The 26,148-nt window shown below is 46.3% G+C and overlaps 2 protein-coding genes across 2 annotated transcripts in view; both read left to right on the forward strand.

Annotated features, from left to right (window-relative positions):
* The first annotated feature begins 1,717 nt into the window (after positions 1–1,717).
* On the forward strand, positions 1,718–2,174 carry LOC131809226 (small ribosomal subunit protein uS10-like). The gene has a single exon (XM_059136039.1). It carries the CDS (start codon positions 1,808–1,810, stop codon positions 2,165–2,167), a length of 360 nt encoding a protein of 119 aa, XP_058992022.1. The 5' UTR covers positions 1,718–1,807; the 3' UTR covers positions 2,168–2,174.
* Positions 2,175–26,030: 23,856 nt separating this feature from the next.
* Positions 26,031–26,148, forward strand: part of ALPL (alkaline phosphatase, biomineralization associated) — a 56,159-nt gene continuing 56,041 nt past the window's right edge. The window contains exon 1 of the mRNA XM_059136450.1: positions 26,031–26,047. The gene's annotated coding sequence lies outside the window, so the exon portion shown is untranslated. The remainder of the gene's footprint in view (positions 26,048–26,148) is intronic.

Raw genomic sequence — 26,148 nt, forward strand, 5'->3', positions numbered from 1 at the left:
GACCTTATAAGAAACCATTAGAACTTTAGGAATCGCTTATCATCTCTAGAATAGTTATAGCATTTACCCAAATATAACCTAAGGCTAAGCATTTGTTTAACAGTGCTCTGAGAGTAACTTAAATAAATAAAAAGGCCAAATGCAAATAAAAAGGCCTACTGAGTGAAAGAGACTTTATTTACAATTTAAATCTTGGGAGTTTGTTAAAACCTTAGGAAGTTTTAGAGCACAGGCCTAAATAGGATTAGGGATGGTCAAAGACTAGATGAAGGCAAAACATAGAAACTGGTTCTTCTAGGCAGGCAAAAAGAAAACAACTGTTTACATTTTCTTATCAAGAGCAGACCCAACAATCCAAGAAAACTGTGTCCGTTTAACAGAAAGCAAACTTTCAATCTATACCAATATACTTTCAAAATCCATTCACTTCTGGCTGGACTCCTGGGTGGCTCAGTCAGTTAAGCATCTGCCTTCGGCTCAGGTCATGATCCCAGGGTCCTGGGATGGAGTCCCACAGCAGGCTCCTTGCTCATCGGGGAGCCTGAGCCTCCTTCAGCCTGCTGCTCTCCCTCTCTCTCTGACAAATAAATACATAAAATCTTTTTTTTTAAAAATCCATTCATTTCAACCATAGTCCATCCTGACCATACCTAAAATTGCTTTCCAAAGATTTCCCATCACAAAGTTCTACAACTGTCTTTCTTTCTTTCTTTCTTTTTTTTTTTTTTTTAAGATTTTATTTATTTATTTGACAGAGATCACAAGTAGGCAGAGAGACAGGCAGAAAGAAGAGGAAGCAGGCTCCCCGCTGAGCAGAGAGCCCTGATGTGGGGCTCGATCCCAGAACCCTGAGATCATGACCTGAGCCGAAGGCAGAGGCTTAACCCACTGAGCCACCCAGGCGCCCCAACAACTGTCTTTTGCACTCAGATTTTGCCCAGGCCATTTTTCTCCAAACAACCATCTTATTTAGGCCAAAATTACTTTTTTTTTTTTTTTTTTTTTAGATTTTATTTATTTGTCAGAGAGAGTGTGGATAAGCTTACAAGTAGCGGAGCAGGGAGTCAGATGTGGGACTCGATCAGAGGCTCCTGAGATCATGACCTGAGCCAAAGGCAGATGCTTAACCGACTGAGCCACAGAGGCCTCCCTACCTTCTCTAACCCTCAGCGAAAATGCATTCCCATTCCTTTTAACTTTCTTATGTATCTCCTACTTTTCTACATACAGAGTTGCTTCCCATATTTCCACCAGTCTTCACTACAGTTAGTTGAATTTTGTACTTTTTAAAGAAAACTCAGTTTCCAGTGAAGACGAAACTCATTTGATGGCAAATCTCTCAATCAGTTAAGCACAAATCATGTTTACCAACAAACTCATATATCCTTCATTTTCTTCAGTAAGTAGTCAAAAAGCACAAACCTACGTCCAGTACTCAGTGCTTTAGCACATCATCCTTTCTGGAAAAGACCTAGATGTCCAATGAACTTAATTCCACTTATCATCCAAGCAAAACTTTAACGTTTCAGGTTATCAAAGACTTTGAAAAATATCTTAACAATTACCCATGAAATCTCTGAGATAAGACAAGATTAACCATCATTTTGGGTCCTCTTTTTTTTTTTTTTTTTAAAGATTTTATTTATTTATTTGACAGAGAAAGACTCAGCAAGAGAGGGAACACAAGCTCTTTGAGGAAGACGCGGTCGCAGGTTCGGCGGTCATTTGGTGGCCCTGCTTCTGCTCCTGACTCACCGCTGTTCGCTCTCACCGAGGAACAAGTCGGTCAGGAAGCCGTGCCGCAGCCATGGCTTTTAAAGACACCGGGAAGACACCCGTGGAACCGGAGGTGGCGATTCACCGAATTAGAATAACTCTCACCAGCCGCAACGTAAAATCTTTGGAAAAGGTATGTGCTGATTTGATCAGGGGCGCCAAGGAAAAGAATCTGAAAGTGAAAGGACCAGTTCGGATGCCTACCAAGACTCTGAGAATCACTACAAGAAAAACTCCTTGTGGTGAAGGCTCTAAGACTTGGGATCGGTTTCAAATGAGGATCCACAAGCGGCTCATTGATTTGCACAGTCCTTCTGAGATTGTTAAGCAGATTACATCCATCAGTATTGAGCCAGGAGTTGAGGATGAAGTCACCATTGCAGATGCTTAAATCAACCTTTTTAATAAATTGATAATCTGTTGTTAAAAAAAAAAAAAAAGAGAGGGAACACAAGCAGAGGGAGTGGGAGAGGGAGAAACATGCTTCCCACAGAGCAGGGGGCCCGATTCGGGGCCAGATCCCAGGACCCCCAGCATCATGACCTGAACCAAAGGCTGATGCTCAACGACTGAACCACCTAGGTGCTCCTTAGATCTTTTTGCTAACACATTGTAACAAAGATAATACAAGCTTATTTGACCTTCACTAAATCTTGGTAGAATTAAAGTTTCACACTTAGTGCTAATAACTTTAAAGACATAACTATCTTAATTAAACCAACAAACAGCTTAAATACTGAATTATGTTCCCTGAATCTTCCCCATTGCCAATTTTAACCTGAGACACAGGCGGAAAAATCTGGAGTGGACGGTATTAGGTCTAGGGGCGCTCTTCTTGCTCCTTGACAGTGAGGGGAGAAGGAGCCATGGTGCAGGAGGCGTGGTGGTTGGTACAGAAGCCAACTATGCAGGAAGTGCTGCCAGAAGGCAGAGAAGGTTTGAGGTTCTAGAGCTAATCAGTTCCAACAGAGGAACAGATGCCATGTTTTCCTGCCAACATGGAATTATGCAGTCCATGTCAGGCGAAGACAGGGTATTTCCTCCAAAGAAAGGGAATTTCGGCAGCTGCTTGGGAATATTCCTTAAAGTTCCTGTCCCAAGGCAGAGTAACCATAGTTGCCTCCAGTTACTGCCATTAACCCAGGAAATGAGGGATGGAGAAGCTCCCACATCTATTATTAGTAGGAGGAACAGAGAGTCAGATTCCTCTTTGCTAGGGACGGCCTGTGCTTCCCCCAGCAATCTAGATTTCCTTGGAGGAGGCCTTTTTAGATAACTATCATCCCTATGTCAGGAGGGAGTTTCATGAGCCAAACATGTTCTGCAAAAGGCCCTTAGGTCTGGGTCCTGATTTAGAGCCCCGAAAGCCTGGATGGACCTAGGGTGCTTCTATTCGCCCTGTTTCCCGCAGAGAGATCTGACAGATCCCACTGAGGCCGGCAGTGTTACAGGAGATCAGTCCTTTCCTATGTTTTTTCAATCCAAATTGTTTCCACTGGGCTAAAAAGCATCCCAAGGAAGAGTCCTTAGGAACCAAAGAAGCCTGCTAAGGCCATGTTCCCGGAAAAGTAAAGTTGATTACCAAATCTCCCCAAATCCCAACTGGCGTCCCACACATCATATGTCAGAGGTTCTGTGTGTCAAAAGTGACTAGAGGTGTCCCTCAAACAAAAATTGCTATTGATCCCTACCCGGTCTTCCCGTGAAGGCATTCCTGCCATGTCCCTCCCCTTCCCCATCGCATCCTAGGCTACAGATGGGTGCCTGATGAATGGACTGAAGCGCTGTGCTGTGCTGTCCTATGCCCTGGAAGTCGTGTTACCCCCTGTCATTTTTAACCCACAGAGAACACTAGAAAAGTTTTACAAGGGAAATTACCTGATTTTGTAATTCAACTAGTTACTAGAGAACATTGACGGAAATCAGTAAAGATAGAAATTAACCACGGTTCTAAGCAACATTCCAACACAAGTAGTCTTTACAGCCAACTTCCCTAGGAAATGGTTCCCAGCTGGGCTTTAGTTCAATCGGGTCCTGCTTTCGGACAGCTCCCAGTGGAGGTCCTGTGGCCAGAAGTGGCTAGACCAGGTTCGTGAAGGGCTTGACATTAGATCAATCAGGAAGAAACCTCACACGGAGTCTTAAGATTAGGAACCATCCTGGTGACTTAGGTGGCTGTCCCATGCCCCAAACAGATGACTTTGTATAAAGACGGGAGTAAAGAGGGTGTCAAGTTTCTGGGTCTTTTTTTTTTTTTTTTAAGATTTTATTTATTTATTCGACAGACAGAGATCACAAGTAGGCAGATAGGCAGGTAGAGAGAGCGGGGGAAGCAGGCTCCCTGCTGAGCAGAGAGCCTGAAACAGGGCTCGATCCCAGGACCCTGGGATCATGACCTGAGCCAAAGGCAGAGGCTTTAACCCACTGAGCCACCCACGCGCCCCAAGTTTCTGGGTCTTATTACATCCAGGCCAGGGTATTAACTTCAGCCAAAAGGCAGGCTTTCTCCTCCCCGCAGAGTAGCCACAGGCTAGAGGATTGTGGCCTGAGCAGTTGGCATGAAAGTGTTCCAGTAAGACCATACCCCTTAACAAACCCCAGAAATGAGAGTAAAAGAAAAGAAAGTACTCACCAAGTTTGCACCCAAGTTCAGAGTCCACATGAAAAGACCCGGAAGCCCTACAGTTGGGTACCATCAAGATGTGGTTTTGGAATATAGGTGAGGTTTGGTGGGGTAAGGTTGGGAGCTGAGGACCAAGAAAGAATTCTTGAGATATCTTTGGTGCAAAATGGTGGTTTTATTAAAGCACGGGGACAGGACCTGGGGGCAGAAAAAGCTGTTGCCCTAGGGTTGTGAGAGGTGGCTGACTATACACTTGCCAGTTGGGGGAGGTAAGGAAAACAGAGGTTGCAAAAGGATTTTCCTGTGTTAAAGAAGACTCCCTGCTTGCCATTGTCAAGGTCAGGTTGTACTTCCCTCTAGCAAGGCATTAACCTTAAGACAGCTTCCCGTCTTACAGAATATCACACATAACCCAACCAGGCCTTGGGGGCGGTGCATGGTGTCAGCCTGGGCTTCTTCCTCCGCTAGTCTTCTGCTCCCTCACCACCTTCATGACCTGATGGGCATTTAGGTTGTTTGTACTTTTAGGCCACTGTAAGTAACAGTGCTGTGCACATTGGTGTATATGTTTTTGTTTGAATGACTGTTTTCTTTTCTTTTTTAATATTTTATTTATTTATTTGACAGACAGAGATCACAAGTAGGCAGAGAGGCAGGCAGAGAGAGAGGAGGAAGCAGGTTCCCTACAGAGCAGAGAGCCCGATGTGGGGCTCAATCCCAGGACCCTGGGATCATGACCTGAGCCGCAGCCAGAGGCTTTAACCCACTGAGCCACCCAGGCGCCCCTGAATGACTGTTTTCAATTCTCTTGAATCACTGGTCATATCATAATTCTATGCTTAACCTGTTTTTTTTTTTTAGAGAGAAAGAACATGAGCAGTGGGGAGGGGAGAGGGAAAGAGAGAAAATCTCAAGCAGATTCAACTGCTCAAATCTGAGCAGGAGCCCTATGCAGGGCTCAATCCCACAACCCTAAGATCAAGACCTGAATGGAAACCAAGAGTCAGATGATTAACGGACAGAGCCACCCAGGCACCCCTCTATGCTTAACATTTTGATTAACTGCCAAACTGTTTTCCGTTACAGCTGCACCATTTTACGTGTCCCACAGCAATGTGTGAGAGTTCCAGTTTCTCTACACCCTCACACGTGTTATTTTCTTCTGCTTGTTAGCCATCCTGATGGGTATGAAGCGGTAGCTCTTGTAGTTTGGATTTGCATTTTCCTAATGACGAATGATACTGAGCCTCCTTTCATGTGCTCATTGGCCATTTGTGTATCTACTTTGGAGAAATGTCTCTTTAAGTCCTTTGCCCATTTTTAAAATTGGGTTATTCTTTTTGTTGTTGCATTGCAGGAACTCTCTCTCTCTCTCTTTTTTTAAGTGGACTCCACACCCAGCATCAGGCTTGAACTCAGAACCCTGAGATCAAGACCTGAGCTGAGATCAAGAGTCAGATGCTTAACCGACGGAGCCATACAGGACCCCTGTAAGCATTCTCTCTCTCTCTCTTTTTTTTTTTTTTTTAACATTTTATTTATTTATTTGACAGAGAGAGAGAGAGAGAGAGACATCACAAGCAGGCAGAGAGAGAGGGGGGAAGCAGGCTCCCTGCTGAGCAGAGAGCCAGATTCAGGGCTCGATCCCAGGAGCCTGAGACCATGATCTGAGCCGAAGGCAGAGGCTTAACCCCCTCAGCCACCAAGGAGTCCCCCCTCCCGTAAGCATTCTTTATATATTCTGGATACTGGACCTCTTCCAGTTCTATGATTTGCAAGTATTTTCTCCTAGTCTGTGGGTTGTCTTTTCACTTTCTTCATGGTGTCCTTTAATGCACAAAAATTTTTCATGCTGATGAGGCCCAATTTATCTACTTTTTCTTTTATTGCTTATGCTTCTGGTATCATGCCTAAGAATCTACTATCAAATCCAAGGTCATGAAGATTTACTCCTATGTTTTCTTCTAGAATTTTACAGCTTTAGCTGTTACATTTAGGTCTTCAATTCATTTTCCCTTAATTTTTGTATACAGTATAAGAAAAGGATTCAACTTCACGTTTTTGCATGTGGATATCCAGTTTTCCCAGCACCATTTGTTGAAAAATCTGTTTTCCCCCCACTAAGTGGTCCTGACACTCTTGGGAAAAAAATCAACTGACCATAAATATACAGATTTATTTCTGGACTCTCAATTCTATCCCACTGATCTCTGTCTATCCTTATGCCAATACCACAGTATCTTGAACACTGTAACTATGTAGTAAGTTGGGTTTTGTTTTATTTTGGTTTTGTTATTTTTTAAGTGGACTCCATGCCCAGCGTGGAGCCCAATGAGGGCCTTGAACTCAGGACTCTGAGATCAAGACCTGAGCTGAAATCAAGAGTTGGACGCTGACTGAGCCACCCAGGTGCCCCTGTAATAAGTTTCTGAAGTCAGGAATTGAGTCCTCTAATTTTGTTCTTTTTTAAGATTGTTTTGGCTATTCTGGGTCCCTTGAGTTTCCATTTACATTTTAGGATCAGCTTATCCATTTCTGCAAAAATGATAGTTGGAATTTTGTCAGGGAATGCACTGAATCTTTAGATCTGGGGAATACTGCCATCTTATAAATACTAAGTCTTCCAAACCATGAACAAGGGATATTTTTCTATTTATTTATGTAATTCCTTTCAACAATGTTTTGTAGTATGTATGTTATTATTATTATTTTTTAAAGATTTGTATTTATTTGAGAGACAGTGAGAGAGAGCATGAGAGGGGAGAGGGTCAGAGGGAGAAGCAGACTCCTCATGGAGCTGGAAGCCTGATGCAGGACTCGATCCCACAACTCGGGGATCATGACTTGAGCCGAAGGCAGTTGCTTAACCAGCTGAGCCACCCAGGGGGCCTGTATGTTATTTTTCTTAAGTAAGCTCTATGCCCAATGTGGAGCTTGAACCTACGACCCTGAGATCAAGGGCCACATGTTCCACCCACTGAGCCAGTCAGGTGCCCCAGTTTTGAAGTTTTTAGTGTGTAAGTGTGCAGGACCTTGGTTAAATTTATCCCTAAGTATTTTACTTTTTTGATGATAAATGGGATTATTTATTAACTTCACCTGGAGAATTTATTGCTAAGTACTTAGAAGTACTATTTATGTTTGTGGGGATGCCTGGGTGGCTTAGTCGGTTAAATGTCTGCCTTCAGCTCAGACATTTGGGTTGTGATCCCAGGGTCCCAGGATGGAGTCCCAAATGGGCTCCTTACTCAGTGGGGAGCTTGCTTCTCCCCCTGCCTGCTGCTCCCCCTGCTTGTGCTTCCTCTCTTTCTCTGACAAATAAGTAAATACAATCTTTTTAAAAAATACTATTTATGTTTGTATTTTGCATTATATTGTATTTTGTGTCCTGCAAAACTGTATCTTGCTAAACTTGTTTATTAGTTCTAAGTAGATTCTTAAAGATTTTCTATACACAAGATCATGACATTTGAGAAAAGAGGTTTTTCCCCTTCCTTTCCAATCTACATGCCTTTTATTTTTTTTTTCTTGCCTAACTGCTCTGACTAGAACCCCCGGTACAATGTTGAATGGAAGTAGTGAGAAGAGACATTCTTGTCTTGTTCCTAATCTTAGGGGGAAACATCACCAATATATTAGGTGGGGGTTTTTGTGAATGCCCTTTGTCAGGCTGAGGAAGAGTTCTCTTCTCTTACTTCTCTTACAGTTTGTTGACTATTGTTGAGTGTTTTTATCATGAAACGATGTTGGATCTTATAGAATTTTTTTTTTTTTGGCATCAACTGAGATAATCCTGTAATTTTATTCCTTCATTGTAAAAATATAGTAAATTGCATTGACTGGTTTTTAAATGTTAAATCAGTCTTGAAATCCTGAGATAAGTCCTACTTGGTTATAATATATTCAGTTTGTATTTGATTTGCTGTTTTTAAAAAAAATAGTTTATTTATTTATTTGAGAGAGTGGACACAGGAGCAGGAGGAAGGGCGAAGGAAGAGGGAGAGGTAGACTCCTGTTGAGCAAGGAGCTGTACATGGGGCTTGATCTCAGGACCCTGAGATCATGACCTGAGCTGAAGGCAAAGACTTAACTAACTGACAGAGCCACCCAGGCACCCTTGGTTTGCTATTGTTACTTTTTTTTTTTTGTTTGCTACTAATTTTTTTAAAAAAGATTTATTTATTTATTTGAGAGAGAGAGCATGAAAGTGAGAGAATCCCAAGCAGACTCCCTGCTGAGAGCAGAGCCTCATGCGGGGCCTGATCTTGTAACTCTGAGATCATGACCCGAACTGAAATCACCAGTCAGACACTCAACTGACTGATCCATTCAGGTGCCCCTGGTTTCCTGCCATTTTGTTGAGGACTTTTGCATAAATATTCACAAGGGATATTGGCTCTGTTGTTTTCTCATAATGTCTTTTTTTTTTTTTTTAAAGATTTTATGTATTTGACACAGAGATAGAGAGAGCACAAGTAGGCAGAGTGGCAGGCAGAGGGAGAGGGAGAACCAGGCTCCCCAATGAACAGGGAGACTGGCACGGAGCTCGATCCCAGGATCCTGGGATCACGACCTGAGCCGAAGGCAGCTGCTTAACTGACTGAGCCACCCAAGGGCCCCTCTTATAATGTCTTCGTCTGGCTTTGACATCATGGTTATACTGGTCTCACAGAATGAGATGAGAAGTGCTCCCTCCTCTACTTTTGGAAGTGTTTTGGAAAGACTGCCATTAATTCTTCCTCAAGCCATTGATATAATTCACCAGTAAACCCTCGAGGCCTGGGCTTTGCTTTGTTGGGAGTTTTTTGACCACTGATTTATTCTCTTTACTTGTTATGTGTCTATTCAGTTTTCTTTTTTTTTTTAATTCAGATTTGGCAGTTTGAGTCTTTTTCTTTTTAAGATTTATTTATTTGTTTGTTTGTTTATTTTAGAGAGGGAGAGAGAAAGAGAGAGACCTTGGTGGGGCAGGAGCAGAAGGAGAGGGGGAAACTCAGGCAGACTCCATGCTGAGCACGGAGCCTGACGCAGGGCTCCATCTCAGGACCTTGAGATCATGACCTGAGCCAAAATCAACAGCCAGTCACTCAACCAATTGAGCCACCCAGGTGCCCCTCCCTTCACTTTTTTAACTTGGAGGCAGACTAGGGAAAAAAGGAGATCTGGAACACTGGTAGTAAACAGACCTGCTCTTATCTAAGTCTACCATTTATTAGCTATGTATCATGGGCTGGTATCTCTGAATCTGTTTTCTCAAATGTAAAGTGTATCATTAGTGAAAATTAGAAAAACATATCTAAAGCACCTGGTGCCATGTGGTCACCTACCAAATATTAACTCCCTCTCCGTTTCACCTTCTTTCTTCTTTATTTAATTTTCAAAACAACCTTCATTCAGTCATTTATTCACTCAACAAACTTTTTTTTTTTTAAGATTTTATTTATTTATTTGACAGACAGAGATCTCAAGTAGGCAGAGAGGCAGGCAGAGAGAGAGGGAGGAGGAAGCAGGCTCCCCGCCGAGCAGAGAGCCCGATACGGGACTCGATCCCAGGACCCTGGGATCATGACCCGAGCCGAAGGCAGCGGCTTGACCCACTGAGCCACCCAGGCACCCCTCAACAAACATTTATTGACCATCAACTGTGTGTCAGGTGCTAAGCTCTGGGGAAACGATGTGAATTAAAATAGCCACTGTCCCTGGCTGCCTGAAAGTTACAGTCAAGAGGGAAAGATGGAAGAGGAGTGGTAATCAAACAACCAGACTCAGCTACCTGGGTAGCTCAGGTCATGAACTAAAAGTCCTGGGATCAAGCCCTGCATCAAGCTCCTCACTCAGCGGGGAGTCTGCTTCTCCCTCTGCCTCTCCCCACCCGCCCCAACCTGCTTGTGCTTGCTCTCTCTCTCAGATAAATAGATAAAACCTAAAAAAACAAACAAACCAAAAACAAATAACCATACTAAAGTCAGGAAGAAGAACGCAGTTCACTAAAAGGATAGAATGGGAACCTGAACTCTCTCATGCCTGCTTATCAGAGAGGGTATCTGGGAGGAGATGACGCTTTAACTGAAAATGGAGTAAATAGGAGAGAATGAGGCAAGGCTTTCTTTAAAGGAGGAAAGGGGGCTTTCCAGGCAGAAAAGACAGAATGTGCAAATGTCCTGTATCAGGAAAGAACATGATACATTCAAGGAACCAAAGGCAGGCTTGGGTGGGCCCAGCAAGGAGCCAAGTGTAGCTAAGGCGGTGAGGGCCAAACTTTGATAGGCCCAATCAGCCAAAGGAAAAAATCAGGTCTTTAGCACAAGAGCAAGGAGGACCTATGGATGGCTTTTTGGCAGGGATGGAGGTAGGAGCACGATGGGATCAGGTCTGCTTTAGAAGACAGAGCAGGGGACGCCTGGGTGGCCCAGTGGGTTAAGCCGCTGCCTTCGGCTCAAGTCATGATCACAGGGTCCTCGGATCGAGCCCCGCATGGGGCTCCTTACTCAGCAGGGAGCCCGCTTCTCTCTCTGCCTCTGCCTGCCACACTGCCTGCTTGTGCTCTCTCCCTCTCTGACAAATAAATAAAATCTTTAGAAGAGAGAGCAGAGAGCAGTGTTAGACGCTGAGACCATGGGGAAGCCTTGCGGTCATCCTGGTGGGGGAGGTGGTTGCTCTGAGTAGGATGGTGAGGGGGGTGGATATGAAGGGGAGTGGTCAGGATTCAGAAATACTTAGGGATTTATCATGTAAAACAAAGAGGTTCTGGAGCTGGCAGTCAGGTTTCCGGTGTGACCATGGCTGAAAGGCAGTGCCAGTGAGACAGGAACTCAGGTGGCAGGGAGAAGTTGGGTCCTGTTATCTCCACTGAGTTCTTTTAGGTAGAGAGACTGGTTCCGGCCAGACAGCTGGGGGGGGTGGGACAGGGTAATGATGCTGTTCTGAGCACCCGTTGATCCGGGGGAAAATTCCAGCTAGTGTGTGTGTGACAGGGAGTGGAGGTGGTGGTTAGAAATACTCGATTGCTTAAGATCTGGGAACATCCATGTCTGGGCATTGGAAAGGATTTCATACCTCATATGGAAGACAGAGCCAGCAAGAATGAAGCCAAGAAACTGTTTCCTGCAAGCACAGAACTATTCTGGGCAGCAGCCACCCGGCTGACAGAGTGCGGGGCCTGGCATACAGTAGGTGCTCAATAACTGAGGAGGCTGGCCTAGCATCTGAATGTGGGGGCCACGGAGGGGATGCTTTACCCACTCACTCACTCACAGGTGTCTCCCTCGGCTTCAGAGATCAAACTGGGAATAGTGGTCCCTTCCTCACCTGGGAAAGCCTTGGTGTCAGGACAGAAAGGAAAGGAAAAGTGAACTTTTATGAATACCTACTATGTGCCAGGAATACCTTTACAGCTATTGTGAGCATTTACTTACTAGATTGACTTGAAGAGTGAAGGAATTTCCATTTGAAGTTCAGGGAGGGCAGGACTTCTCCGGCTCAAGGACACACAGCCAGCCACTGACAAAGGTGTGGTTCCAACTTGGCTGTCCAACCCTTCAGGCAAGAGAGAAACTAGGTATCGGAACAAAGAGACCCAGGTTGGTTCTGAAACCCCTCAGGCTTCAGGGATTTGAACAAAGTGAAACTGATGCTGATGTAATTGGCAAAGTTGAATTTCAAAGCACCCTCCACCCAGAGGATGGGGAGGGGATGAAATTCCTAAACTGGGAAAATAATTACATCCCATTCAAGCCCTTGGCAATTTGCCACTAAAGGTAATTAGCACTGAAGGCTGAAAACAGGGAGAAAGCACACACTGGCCAGGGGCCATGGGAGAAGCAGTAACAAATTATTGTTCTTTGAGAATTACAAATATCAACAGGTCAATTCAGGGACTGAGTTGGGCACTGAGCTCCCAGAGAAGAGCTCTGCTTCATGCTACCACCTGGTTCGGACTAGGGGGACGCAAGATCCTAGTCCCATATTGCTCATAAGACCCCAGGACCCAGGAGCAGTTCAAGACAGTGAAACTCTGCTCCCACTCTTCTGCACAGGCTCCCCAACCCCTTAGCAAACTGGACTTCCAAGGGAAGAGCGGGCCAGGGGCTGCCATAGTAACACAGGACATCCACCTACCACTCTCCCTCAGGGAGCTCACAGCCTCATAGAACCCAGAGTAGGAAACTACTTGAGGTGATACCCAGATTGTGGCCTTAAGTAACCCCGAATCACATATTGAGAAGGCCTTCCTTCTTCAATTTTATCTCACTCTATCATCTATTAAGATATCTTCAATACCAGGGTGCCTGGGTGGCTCAGTGGGTTAAAGCCTCTGCCTTAGGCTCAGGTCATGATCAGGTCCTCAGGTCCTGGGATGGAGCTCTGCTCAGCAGGGAGCCTACTTCCCCCCCTCCCCCGCCTGCCTCTCTGCCTACTTGTGATCTCTGTCTGTCAAATAAATAAAATCTTGGGGAGAAAAAAAAAAAGAAAGATACCTTCAATACCTCCCTACCAACAGCTCACAGTCTTTGGCAGATAACAGATTCAAGCTAGAATTCAATCAAACTATGGTCACGGTTACCTTCTATTCAGGGCCAATGAGGTTGGTTTTCCATCAACAACAGAGATTTAATTCTAAAATAAACCGATGGGAGTTTAAAAAAAAAAAAAAAGTGCAGATCCTCGAAGAATCTATCAGCCAGTAGGAAAATGGTGCTGACGTACATCATGCCAACAGCTCTCTAGGGGTAAGCAAGAGGAAACACACTGTCCCCAGCTAGTGTCATAGACTCAAAACTATATTGTGGAATCCATGTCCCACCTTTTCCCAAAATGCCCTAGAGATTAGAGTATTTTTCTTTTGGTCCGAGATCAAGCAGCAAAGGACCAGCTTGGGATTAAAAAAATAATTAAGAACTTTGTTATTGTTTTCTATGGGGACTGTTTTCCTCCCTCCCACCCCTCCCCTGGGGAAAAAACAATATAAATAAAACTACTTGGACTCAGTTGATATCGTGTGAGTTGAGCATTGTTTTGCAACTAAGGTCTTAAGATATTTTAACAGACGGTGATAAGAAAGTCAAGTCCTTCCACTCAGAGAAAGATGATGACTTGAGGCCACCAGTCCCAAGGTTAGGGACCTGACTTCCAGCATCAGGACTCACTTGACACCTTTAAATGCCTGAGCACCGTGGTGTCCCTTACCAACCTCTCATCATGAGATTAGAAATATAAATAACATTAAACCACAAATATATACCTACTAGGTATACCAAAATTAGAACTAGTTAATACTTTTGTATTTTATTTCATTTTTTAAAGATTTTATTTATTTATTTGAGAGAGTGAGAGAGAACATGAGCAGGGAGAGGGAGAAACAGACTCCCCTGCTGAGAATGCAGCCCAAGGCGGGGCTCAGTCCCAGGACCCCAGGATGATGACCTGAACAAAAGGCAGATGCCCAACCATCTGAACCACCCAGATGCCCCTATACTTCTGTATTTTTAAATTTATTTATGGCAAAGTTCTGAGTAAGACTATCATTCTGTTCTTGCTTTTTTTTTTTTTTTTTTTTTTTTTTTAAGAATTTCCTTCTTTCTTTCCTTTCTTTCTTTGGCAGAGAGAGAGAGAGCTCAAGGAGGGGGAGCAGTAGGCAGAGGGAGAAAGAGAAGCAGTCTTCTCAAAGAGCAGGGAGCCTGACGTGGGGCTTGATCTCAGGACCCTGGGATCATGACCTGAACTGAAGGCAGATGCTTAACTGACTGAGCCACATGGATGTCCCATGCTCTTGAGTTTTGTTTGATTAGAGGAGATTCTTACACTTTCCTGGTGTCCTGGGCACCTTATTATCCTAAACTCTGCAGGCTAAGGGAGGGAGGGGCAGGGTGGGAGTATGACTTAGTACCACAGCTGCTGCACCCTGGATCAGAATGTAGAATGTTGGTGTGTCACCTGTCAGGGTCACTCTGTGCTGTTAGTCTGACATCAGCCTTTTAGCCAGCCAGTAAAGACCTTGCCTTTTGTCCGGAGATTAGCTGGATTCTCAGCAAACAATCCCAGTTTACTCTACACACACAATCTGTGTTGGGGACATGGAGAGATCAGGAAACACAGGTGTAGAATAAGAAATAAAACAGTCGATGGGCGCCTGGGTGGCTCAGTGGGTTAAGCCTCTGCCTTCGGCTCAGGTCATGATATCAGGGTCCTGGGATCGAGCCCTGTGTCGGGCTCTCTGCTCCACAGAGAACCTGCTTTCCCCTCTCTCTCTGCCTGCCTCTGTGCCTACTTGTGCTCTCTCTCTCTCTGTCAAATAAATAAATAAATAAATCTTTAAAAGAATAAAATAAAATAGTCTACCAGTCACTACCATAATGCAGAGCTGTGATGAGACACCTCAGAGTGTATGAGAGCAGGGCAGGGCCCTAGCCCATGCCTTGTCCCACCTTGTCATTTCATAAATAAGATTTCAGTGTTACCAGTGGTTCCTGAAAAGGAGGGATGCAGGGCATCTGGCTGGCTCTGCTAGTAGAGCATGAGACTCTTGATCATGGGGTCATGAGTTCAAGCCCCATGTTGCCTGTGGAGCCTACTTTACTTTTTTTTTTTTAATTTTTTAAAGATTTTTTTTTTTATTGGGTGGCTCAGTCGGTGAATTGGCTGCCTTCGGCTCAGGTCGTGATCCTGGGGTCTTGGGATCGAGTCCTGCATCGGGCTCCCTGCTCTGTGGAGTGTCTGCTTCTCCTTTGCCACTCTCCCTGCTTGTGCTCTCCCCTACCCCCTCTCTCAAATAAATAAACAAAATAAATTTTTAAAAGATTTGATTTATTTACTTTAGAGAGACAGAGAGTGTGAGCAGGGAGTACAGAGGGAGAAGGAGAATCTCAAGCAGACTCCTGAGCCCACATCCCACAACCCCAAGACCATGACCCGCGGAGAAACCAAGAGTCAGATGCCCAACGGACTGAGCCACGTAGGCACCCCTTGTGGAGCCTATTAAAAAAAAAAAAGGAGGGACTAAATGCATGTATAATTTGATTATACGCAGGTCCTAGCACACAGTAGGTGCTAAAAAATATATATTCATTGAATCTGAATACATCTTCGTTGAAGACCTGCTGGAGGAGAAGAGAGGGTGGCACCAGGTCTAGGCTGAGATTCTTAAACACGGTGGGGCAGGAAGAGAGCTAAGAAGAGCCACTCCCAGGCAGATGGAATGTTTGCTCGTGAATGGTTGCCTGGTGTACAGTAGCTTCTATACCAGCTTCTGTATCTAGTGCAGAAGCACCAAGAAGGGTGCTTGGAGGAAGTAGTTTTCTGAAAGTCCTACTCTGGCCCTGCTTTGACATGTCATGACCTGCCCAACGCTGAGGCCTGGAGAATGTCCCCCATCCTGAAGACCCTCCCCTGCTGCCCTCAGGAATGCAGTGCCCACACTCTGGGGTGGGAGGCCATAAAGTTCATGTCTACAGGCCATTTTGGGCAAGTTGCTCTCTATCCCCTCCCTCCTGGGAAGATCAGGTGATGCGGAGACAAGAAGAGTATTGTGGTGCGAACCAGCATTTGGAGTGTCCTTAAATGGATGTGATTCTGCGGCACTCTCTAGGCACACACATGAGCACATGCCTGCCTGCACGTCCCCCACCGGCTTTAAGCAGGAGAAATAAGGGGGTGTGTGGGTTCTCTCCTCTCCCTGAAGATATAAAGAAGTTGGATGATTTCTGGTTCATCTTAAGGAGAAACGAGGAAGTGAATTTTCCTGGATAGGGCATTTTTGGTAACAAAACAAAAACTGGAGTAAGAGGGAATTGTGAGCTGTTAACTGGAAATTCCAGGGATCTCCATGAGCCCAGGACACCAAACTCTGCCAGGCCTCTAGTGCTGGAGGCAGAGGCTGCAGCGACTCGCTCAGTGACTCGGGCAGCAGGTCACTCTTACCTCGGTTTCTCTCTGCGGAACTGCGCCCTTCTCCTCCCTCCGCAGGTGTGCTCCACCGTCCTCTAGATCCACGCGGTTCCACAAGTCCCGCAGAAGAATCTGCCCTCCCCTCGCAGTTTCTTAGTTCAGATGGAGTTAGGAGACACGTCTAGGCTCTGGCTGAACCTGATGCGGTCAGCTGTGTCCAGGGATGTGCATGTGCAGGGGTGTCCTGTGGTGGCTACTCAGAGCGGTGGGTACCGCGGCCGGGCTTCCCCATGGGATGAAGGAAATTGCAAGCAGGCCCTCTATGTAAGTATACAGTGAGGACGAGAGTATGGCTTCTCACTTTTAGAATCAAGGAGTAAAAGTGGTTTGCGAGGAAGAATGTGGAACGAGGGAATCCCATCACCTGGGCATCTAGTCCCATTCCCAACCCCATCCATGCCTGTCTCCTTGAGAGCTGCCATGTTGGCACCCCGTGACCCCGCCCCCACCCAGAGTTGATTGGCCCAGGAGTGGCCATGTGATCCAGCTGGGCCAATCCGATTTTCTTAGGCATCTGCACAGCACCTACTGCCCTACTTTGGTAGGGACCTCCCTGGGGAAGCCAGGTCCTGCTGCAAAGACTAGGAAGCAGGGCAGAAGGTCCTCGGGGAGAGGATCATGGGGCAGGTGAAGAGAAACTCAGGAAAGAAAGTGGTTTGGATTAGTGACTGATCAAATCCCTGCCTCCAGTTTCTTCTGGCAGCCTCTCTACCCTTGGGTCACAGACAAACTTTTTAGTACATTCTTCTTTTCTGTTAGTCCAGCGAGAGTGGTTTTCTATTGTCTGCAACTAGAATCCTCATTACAGGTAGCTAATAAAGTGATAATAGTAATAGCTGATATTTATTGAATGCTCATTATAAAGGGTACCAAACACTCTTCCAAAGGAGGGTTATATACATTGTCTTAAACTCAGCAATTCCATGTGGTATGTTTTATGCCCATTTCAGGGAAGAAGGAACTCAGGTCACACTGCTCCCTGGCTCAAGGTCACATTAGTAAAACCAGATCCGAGCCCAGGCAGTCTGATTCAGACTCTGGGTCACTATCCTACAGCCTTTTCAGTGGAAGATGGTGGGAGGTAGGGACTCAGGCTTTCCGAGGCCACCTATCACATGCTTACTCCAGTCCTACACCCACACAGGACAACTCGAGCTGGGGAATTTGGCAGCTGAGGTGAAGCGATTGCCCTCTGTCCTACCCCCAACACCCCTTAGAGGTAGGGGAAGAGTCTGGAGTCCCTGGGTTTCCATGACACTGCACTTTGGGGTGCTAAAGATTAAACCACTGGCTTTCCTTTCTCTGAGTGCTTGGAGCCCTCTGGTACCACCAAGGAGGAGGCTGGAAAGGAGACTGAACTGTCCTGGAGGTGTGGTACATGATCACTTTCACCTTCCAGGAGCACTTGCTGGGCACTTCGTGAATGAGCAGTAGCACGTCCTTCCTCTCCCAATCAGAGGCTGTCAGGGACCATGGTCAGGGGCTAGGAACTGGGTGCTGGCTGCCTGCTCTTGACTTGTTCTCCAAGCCTGGTTCATTATCTGTAGAAGCGGATCATTCATAATAACCTCTATCCAGAGTCAAAAATGAGATAATGCATCCAGAGGGCTTAAAAACCCAAGAGAGATTGGGAAAATGTTTACGTTATTACATGAGGAAAGCAGGGATCCTTAGTGTGTATCCTATGATCCCATTCCTTTTTTTTTTTAAGATTTTATTTATTCATTTAAGAGAGAGTGAGACAGAGAGAGCACAAGCAGGGGGAAAGGAAGAGGGAGTGGGAGAAGCAGACTCCCTGCTGAGCTGTAACCCTGATGAGGGGCTTGATCCCGGGACCTGGAGATCATGACCTGAGCCCGAGGCAGATGCTTAACCATCTGGGCCACCTAGGTGCTCCCTACAATCCCATTCTTTTAGAGTTTTTGTTTTGTTTTAAATCTGGAAAGATAAATACCAACGTGTTAAATGGAATATTTCTGTGTGATAAGATTCCAAGTATTTTGATTTATTTTCTTCCTTTTGCATTTAAACTTTCTAGCATGGGGTTGCCTGGGTGGCTCAGTCGGTTGGGTGTCTTCCTTTGGCTCTGGTCACGATCCCCGTGTCCTGGGATTGTCCCCCCCTCCTCACGGTGCTGAGCTCCATGCTCAGTGGGAAGCCTGCATCTCCCTCTCCCTCTGCCTGCCGCCCCCCCCTTGTGTTCTCTTGCCTTCTCTGTCAAATGAATAAATAAAATCTCAAAAAAAAAAGCATAAAATAAACTTTCTAGCATCAACATAAATGGTTTATATATTTTAAAACAGATCATACTTTATACGAATAAAATACGTTTATTACTTACTTCTAAATGCTTTGGCAAGTATAAAGTCCTCCATATCCTCCATACATGCGAGCATGTGAGCACTTGCATAAGTCCTAAAGCCCCTGGGTGCGGCATATTTGTGAGTTGCCTCACCAGCATTCACTCCCCGCTTCTTTCCGAGCAGATTGGGTGAACCAAATTCCATCCCACCTCCACCGGTGGGCCTGGATCAGCTTGAATCCATCATTGTGGTGATTGTGTTAGGGAGCCCATGATGGAGGGTGGTCAATCCTAAGACTTGTGTCTCTTTGGGGAAATAGATCTCCACTCTTTTTGGATATAGTGAAGGTGACTTCTGTAAATTGGTAACATTGACCTGGGTAAGAATGGGACCAGGTCCAGAAGGAGGGAGAGGAGCTGAGAAATGGAAAAAGAGAGAAAAACCAGGTCCTGATTATATCACTGGGCCACTGAGAAAACCTTCTCTCCTGAAGGCACACTTTTTTAGTCCGTGTGCCAGTGAATTCCCTGTTTTCAAAACCAGTCTGAGAAGCTGGATTTTCTGTCAGTTACAACTTCCTGGTCAATAAAAAAAACTGGGACCATAAGTGGGTTGTTGTGAGTAATAGACCCCAGAGCTTGTGAGGCTGAGGAGGTAGGGGAAGCACAGGGTGTCCCCAGCCTCCTGGTTGAGAAGTTGGCATTTCTTAAATAGCTGGTGGTAAAGGAATCTGTTGAATCTTAGAATTCAAGCCAGGTGCCTATAAGGCTGCTCTGTAAGGAGACTCGTGGGAAAATTTCAAGATTTTAGAAGGGTCTTTCCTTTTTTGCAGTTATTAGTAAATTCCTGCAGGAGAGACAGGATTCCTGGGAAATAGGCCTGTTTGAAAGGAGGGAAGGAAGTGTGAGGGTTTTTCTAAAAGGAGCCCCCCCTTTTAAAATTTTAATTTATTTATTAGAGAGAAACAGAGCACAAGCAGGAAGAGTGACAGGCAGGGGGAGAGGGAGAAGCAGGCCCCTCGCTGAGCAGGGAGCCTCATGCGCGGCTCGATCCCAGGACTCTTGGATCATGACCTGAGCCAAAGGCAAACACTTAACTGAGCCATCCAAGTGCCCCAAGAGAAGCTCTTTCTACCTGAGGTCTGCAATTCAAGTTGACAGTGAATCCAGGATTCTTGTCAAAAGGGGGAATTTTCGGGGCACCTGGGTGGCTCAGTAGGTTAAAGCCTCTGCCTTCGGCTCAGGTCATGGTCCCAGGGTCCTGGGATCAAGCCCCACATGGGGTTCTCTGCTCGGCGGGGAGCCTGCTTCCTCCTCTCTCTCTGCCTGCCTCTCTGCCTATTTGTGATCTCTGTCTGTCAAATGAATAAATAAAATCTTAAAAAAAAAATCTTTAAAAAAGGGGAATTTTCTATGTCAAGCTGTGTTTAGTGTAAGCACACTCCAGGAAGTGGGAGCCTTGGCAGAAGATAAAACGGAACACCCCTCAGGTCCCTCGCCAGCATATCCTGTCAGGCATTCTTTGTCGGACAAAGACGCCCAACTCCTACTCTTTTGCTTCTGCTGGGATACAGCCTTGGGACAAGAGGCCAATCAGTGGTACCTCTCCACACTTGCCATGGCTTTGAGATGTCAAGGTGAAGGCCATCCATGAAACCAATGGCAGGGGGATGCACTGAGACAAAGACCAGTTGTCAGGAGATAGGCCATGTTCTGGACACAAAGATGTGGCAGTCTCTGGCTTGGGTTTCTGGTCCATGTATTTGACTAAAAGAAAATAGACTGGATACCTACTAAGCCTTTAAGAATAGAATGTAAGATTGCTTTCATAATGCTCCATCTACCAATGTCCACCACGCTTTGTCCACGCCCTAAAGCATCCTCAGGTCCCTAACTGCATCAGACAGGAAGTGAGAGGCAAAACAGTGCAGCCTCCAGGGGGAACATCTCCAAAATCCATCTCAGATGTGTCCATGGAAGACAGGGAGATGGACAGATCGGCCGATGCACAGGCAGAAGGACAGATGAATCTTCAAGGAAGATTCTGTCAAAGATGATGAAAACCCCGTGTGTTGGGGTGGTTTGGAGAATCTTTCCCTTATCCTGGGGATAGCCAGCTTTTCTCCTACTTATTATGGATGGCTTCACTCTTGCTTCCTTTTGAAAATGCCACGGGACTGCTAAGACTCGGCCTGCCTGAATCTTCTCTGGCCCCTGGAATCCAGCCCCCCGGAGATGGCCTTGACCCTTCCTTTTGGCCTACAGCCTTCTTCAGGGCTGAGAATAGGAAGCAACATGCTCCTGTTCAGAGCTGGGAGCTCAGAGCTCAGAGCCTGCTCACAAGTCCTTTTAGAAATAAAGGACAAAATAGGGACATTGTTCCCGGACAATGGGGTTTCTCACAAGCGGACTTCCCCTTTTGTGAGGAGAGCTCCCTTGAAGAGCAGCTGGGACTTGCCAGTTCCTAGGGCACTGAGCTGCAAGCTGACGGCAGGGAGGGACCTGGAACTGGGGTTGGAGCTGTTCATGTGAAGGGACACCTTGGGTTAGTACGGCCTGAAAGACTGGACTAAGAGAAGACCGGGTGGGAGCAAGGGCCAGGCTCCAGATGGGATGAAGTCAGGGGCTAGGGCGGGATTAGGGAGTAAACCTAGGACTGGGGCGGAACCCAGGGCAGGTATGAGGCTTGGAGGGGAGAATGGGTTCTGGGAGGGCATGTCACAGCTCAAAACAGCTCAAAAGCCTGGGCATCAGACATAGGCGGGGCATCAGACTTAGACGGCTCAGGTTCTCTTCTGATTGTCTGGGGGACCTCCAGCTGGCTTTCTCTCGCCTTTTATCTTTGCTCTGGTGTCATCTTCATGCCCTTGAACATCTTATTTACTGCCACAACCCGCTCCACTTGGCACTCTTGTTCCTCCTCATAGTTCTTTTTTTTTTTTTCTTTTTTAAAGATTTTATTTATTTGACAGAGATCACAAATAGGCAGAGAGGCAGGCAGAGAGAGAGGGGGAAGCAGGTTCCCCGAGGAGCAGACAGCCTGATGCGGGACTTGATCCCAGGACCCTGGGACCGTGACCTGAGCTGAAGGCAGAGGCTTTAACCCACTGAGCCACCCAGGAACCCCGCTCCTCATAGTTCTTTATTCACTCTCTTAACATATTTTTTTCCCCAAAGATTTTATTTATTTATTTGACAGAGAGAGAGAGAGAGAGAGAGACAGTGAGAGAGGGAACACAAGCAGGGGGAGTGGGAGAGGGAGAAGCAGGTTCCACTCTGAGCAGGGAGTCTGACATGGGGTTCGATCCCAGAACCCTGGGATCATGACCTGAGCCAAAGTCAGCCGCTTAACCAACTGAGCCACCCAGGCGCCCCTCCCTTACCATCTTCTAATGTACTCTATAATACGTATTTATAACGCTTATTGTTTATTATGTCCTCCCTAACTAGAATGTCAGCTCCATGAGGACAGAAATCTTTTATTCACTTGTGTCCGCGGTTCCTAGAACAGTGCCTGGCACAGACAGGGATCTAATAAATACTGGTTGAATGAACCTAGTTGTTAGGTTTCTCTGATCTGAGAGCTTCCTCCTTTGAAAAGTGAGGGGAGAGAGTCACGATGCAGCCTGCGAGCTGCAGAGAACAAGTGAGATCACGTCTCCCACTGGGCTGGTGGGCACTTCCACCAAAGACAGCTTGTATATGCCTCTGTTTCCTCATCTGTAAAGTGGGGAAGTCCTGCTTTATAGGGCTGTTGTGAGGAATAGCAGTAGATGGATTAATAGGTACAAAGAACTTAGACCAGGGCCTGTTATGAAGTCAGGGTTCAGTAAGGTTGGGCATCATGTTGGTTTAATGAAAGTGCCTTGTCCTCAGTCTTCCCAGTTCATTATCATACAGAGTTGACGATGGGGCTGGAGGAGGCACTAGGAGGCAAGTGGCTGAAACTTTGGTCATACCTGCCCTTGAGATAAAATGTTCCTTTGAATATAATGGTCTAAACAGGCAAACGTTTCCCGACACTATCCCCTTTAAATATTTTCCCAGACTTCAGCCAGTGTTTCCCCAGCCCTGGGTCAGGACCAATTCCTCACTGCCCATCCCCGCCCCCGCCCAGAGTTTCGTCTCCTCTCTCTGTTTTTTCCCCTTCCTCCCTCTCCACTCAGCCCTGACCCATGTGTGCCCCCCATCCTAGCATTTCCCACTGCAGGAGGCTCCCCAGGGGGCAGTGGAAATGAGAATTAAAATTCTGGGCCTCGGCCTTCTCACCTCAAACTTGGCTTTTTTTTTTTTTTTTTTTTAAGATTTATGTGTTTATTTATTTGACAGAGAGATGGATTGAGAGTACAAACAGGAGAGGGAGAGGGAGAAGCAGGCTCCCCTCAATGCAGGGCTTAATCCCAGAACCCCAGGATCATGCCTTGAGCTGAAGGTAGAGGCTTAACCGACTGACTGAGCCGACTGACTGAGTAACCTCTGAAACTTGGCTTCTAATGCTTGGTAAACTTACGGCCTTGCTAAAAGCAGCCGGATAAGCTGTTGTGGGTGAAAAACATCCAGAACAGAGCCCAGATTCTTGGAGGAGCTCTGTCATTGCTTACAAATGCCAAGGAAAGGTTTAGAGATATGAGGAGGCTTGAGATGGCGTCATCATCAGTGAGCCAGGGGCAAACCCTCTGGCATGGAAGGTCTGCCTGTCGCAGTCTGGGCAGAGTCTGGGAGGCTGAGCTAGCAGGAAGTTGGGGGAAGCCCATCCCACCTTATCATGAGCCCCTAGCACCTGCCCCTGACTTCTGATCTCCCCAAAGCTAGGGGGATAGCTCTTCTGGATGTACCACGTGGCTAGCATTGGGGCCTCTGTGTCTGGGTGATTTCCCCCAAGGTACCATTCCACGTTGGGAGTCCATTGATGGGTTATCAACAAGAGGAACCGCTTTCTGGGCAGCCCTGCCACCTTCCTCCCCTACCTCTCCTATCCTGCTCCTGGCCTTTGTCCCACAAGGAAAATTTACCTGAGGTGGGGGCAGGGAATACCCAGCAGCCATCACTGTCCCTGCTCCCTGGGTACCTCCCCTCCTGGTGCTATCAGCCTAACAGGAAGGAGGCCTGGATAGGAAATTAGGAACCCTACCCTCCAACTCTGCCCTAGCTTTCTGGGGGAGCTGAGAAGGTCACTCTCCTTGCCTAGGTTCAGATGCCCCCCTGGCTGGTTGGACTGACAATCTCTAAATCCAGCTGCGATTCCAGGACCACTGGGCTGGTAGTAAGCAATTCATTCCATTAAGGTTTCTCTACATCTATACATACCTTGTCTCTGGGCTCTGTTTCTTTGTTGGAAAAATAAGCAAACTGGACTGTTTGACTTCCAAGATCTCTTTGCTCTAAGAACTATGATCTAATGATCCACATGACAGTTTTCATTTTTTTAGATTTATTCATTTTAGAGCAAGCGAGAGAGAGTAAAAGAGAGAGATAGAGCACGAGCAAGGGGAGAGGCAGAGGAAGAGGGAGAGAACTTAAAAGAGACTCCACGCTGAGCATGGAGCCTGATGTGGGGCTGGATCTTGGGACCCTGAGATCACGATTTGAGCAGAAATCAAGAGTTGGACACTCAACCAACTGTGCCCCCCAGGCACCCCCTGACAACGGTTTCATACAGTGGACAGGACAGGTACTGATAATCCCCACAAAAAATGAGGAAACTGAAGGCCAAAGATGTAAATTTCCCGAAGGTCAGGATCAAAGCTGGGGCTTTTTCTAATTTTTTCTACTCATTCATTTATTCCATATTTGTTAAGAACATGCTATGCTATGAGGGGCACCTGGGTGGTTCAGTCAGTTAAGCGTCTTCCTTCGGCTCAGGTCATGATCCGAGGGACCTGGGATCGAGCCCCGCATTGTGCTCTCTACTCAGCCAGAGCCTACTTCTCCCTTTCCCTGATGCTCCCCATGCTTGTCCTCTCTCTCTGTCAAATAAATAAAATCAAACAAAAACAAAAACAAACCCACACTATGAGCCACTTGCCTTTAGCAAGGCCTTAAGTTTACCAGGCATTAGAAGCCAAGGTTCAGAGGTACCTGGGCAGCTCAGTCAGTCGGTTAAGCCTCTACCTTCAGCTCAAGTCATGATCGTGGGGTCCTGGGATTAAGCCCTGCATTGCGGGGAACCTGTTTCTCCCTCTCCCTCTCCTGCTCCTCCTGCTTGTACTCTCAATCCGTCTCTCTGTCAAATAAATAAATAAATAAAATCTTTTTTTAAAAAACAAAGCCAAGTTTGTATTTCCTAAACTTCATTCATTTACCACCTCCATGATCTTCGCCATAATAACCTACCCCATTAAATACATAAATAAATAATATTTACTCAATGTTTTGATTAACTTTTTAAAAAACATAAACTTAGGTCAAAAAGGAAACTTTGTATCATTCCTGTAAATAAAGAAATAGTATCAATTGCTAAAAATACAGAAAGAAAAACAAATACAAAGACATTCTTGATTTCTGGTGCCAGGCCCCAGTTCTGGCTCCAATATTATGATAAGTTCATATGCTCTTTCTGGGTCTCTGTTTTCTCTTCTGTAAAATGGAATTGTTGGGAGATATTATATGCGAGATGCCTGGCTCTGAGCTGCCATGGAACAGGTACGAGACTTCTGGGCTAGTGTTGATTCTGTTGCTGCTGACATGGTCTCCTCTCTGCCCTGGACTTGATCGCCTCCTCACCTACAGGAAAAAGTGGCTGCAGGAAGATTGGAGCTTAGATACTGAGGATGGCAGGGATCTGGGGGACCCAAGATCACTGCCTTCAAGTCTCTGGCAATTGTGGGTTAGAGGCATAAATTGCTCCGGGCAGCACTAAGTGTCACTGAGAATACCCTTGGCTTGGTGGCAGTGAGTTCTTTGTCACTGGAGGCATTCAAACAGAGCTTGGGGCTTGGCAGAAGATTGTCAGAATTACACTCAGTCTGGTTCTCAGGGAAAGGGAGCAAATCCTTCCTCCTCCTGCCCATGAGGTACTGGTCCCTGGGGAGCAGGGATGGAGCCCATAGCATTCAGCATCTGCTGCTGTCCACCCCCCCTCACATTTATCTAGAATTTTAGAGTTTCCTGTGTACTTTTCAACTACTGTCTCATATGACCCTCCCAGCACGTGGTGAGGGAAGCCGGGGGAGATAGGGTCTGCCTGCTAAGGAGCAGGCGGATACACGGGGTGGAGGGGGGGTGGAGGGGCAAGTGACTTGTCCAAGGTCAGGAGGGTGGAGTCTTGAACCCAGGCTGTCTGGCTCCAGTGCCTGGGAAGAGTAGCTTCCTCCTCTGTCACCCAGGAGACTTGTGGCTGGGACTCTGCTTGGGACAAGTCAGCATGAACCCTGACTGGCCCCTTCCTTGTCAGGAGAAAAGAGGTAACAGCCCCTGTCCATCGGAGGCTCCCCTCCCGGAAGCCACCCTTCCCAGGCCATCCTCTGCTTCTTTTGGTCCTAGCCAAGGAGACAGTCCAAGGACA

Source organism: Mustela lutreola, chromosome 10 (assembly GCF_030435805.1).
Source record: "Mustela lutreola isolate mMusLut2 chromosome 10, mMusLut2.pri, whole genome shotgun sequence".
NCBI lineage: Eukaryota > Metazoa > Chordata > Mammalia > Carnivora > Mustelidae > Mustela > Mustela lutreola.

What these genes read in the sequence shown, in the direction of transcription:
- LOC131809226 (XM_059136039.1), top strand. Translation starts at nt 1,808, where the DNA reads ATGGCTTTTAAAGACACCGGGAAGACACCCGTGGAACCGGAGGTGGCG.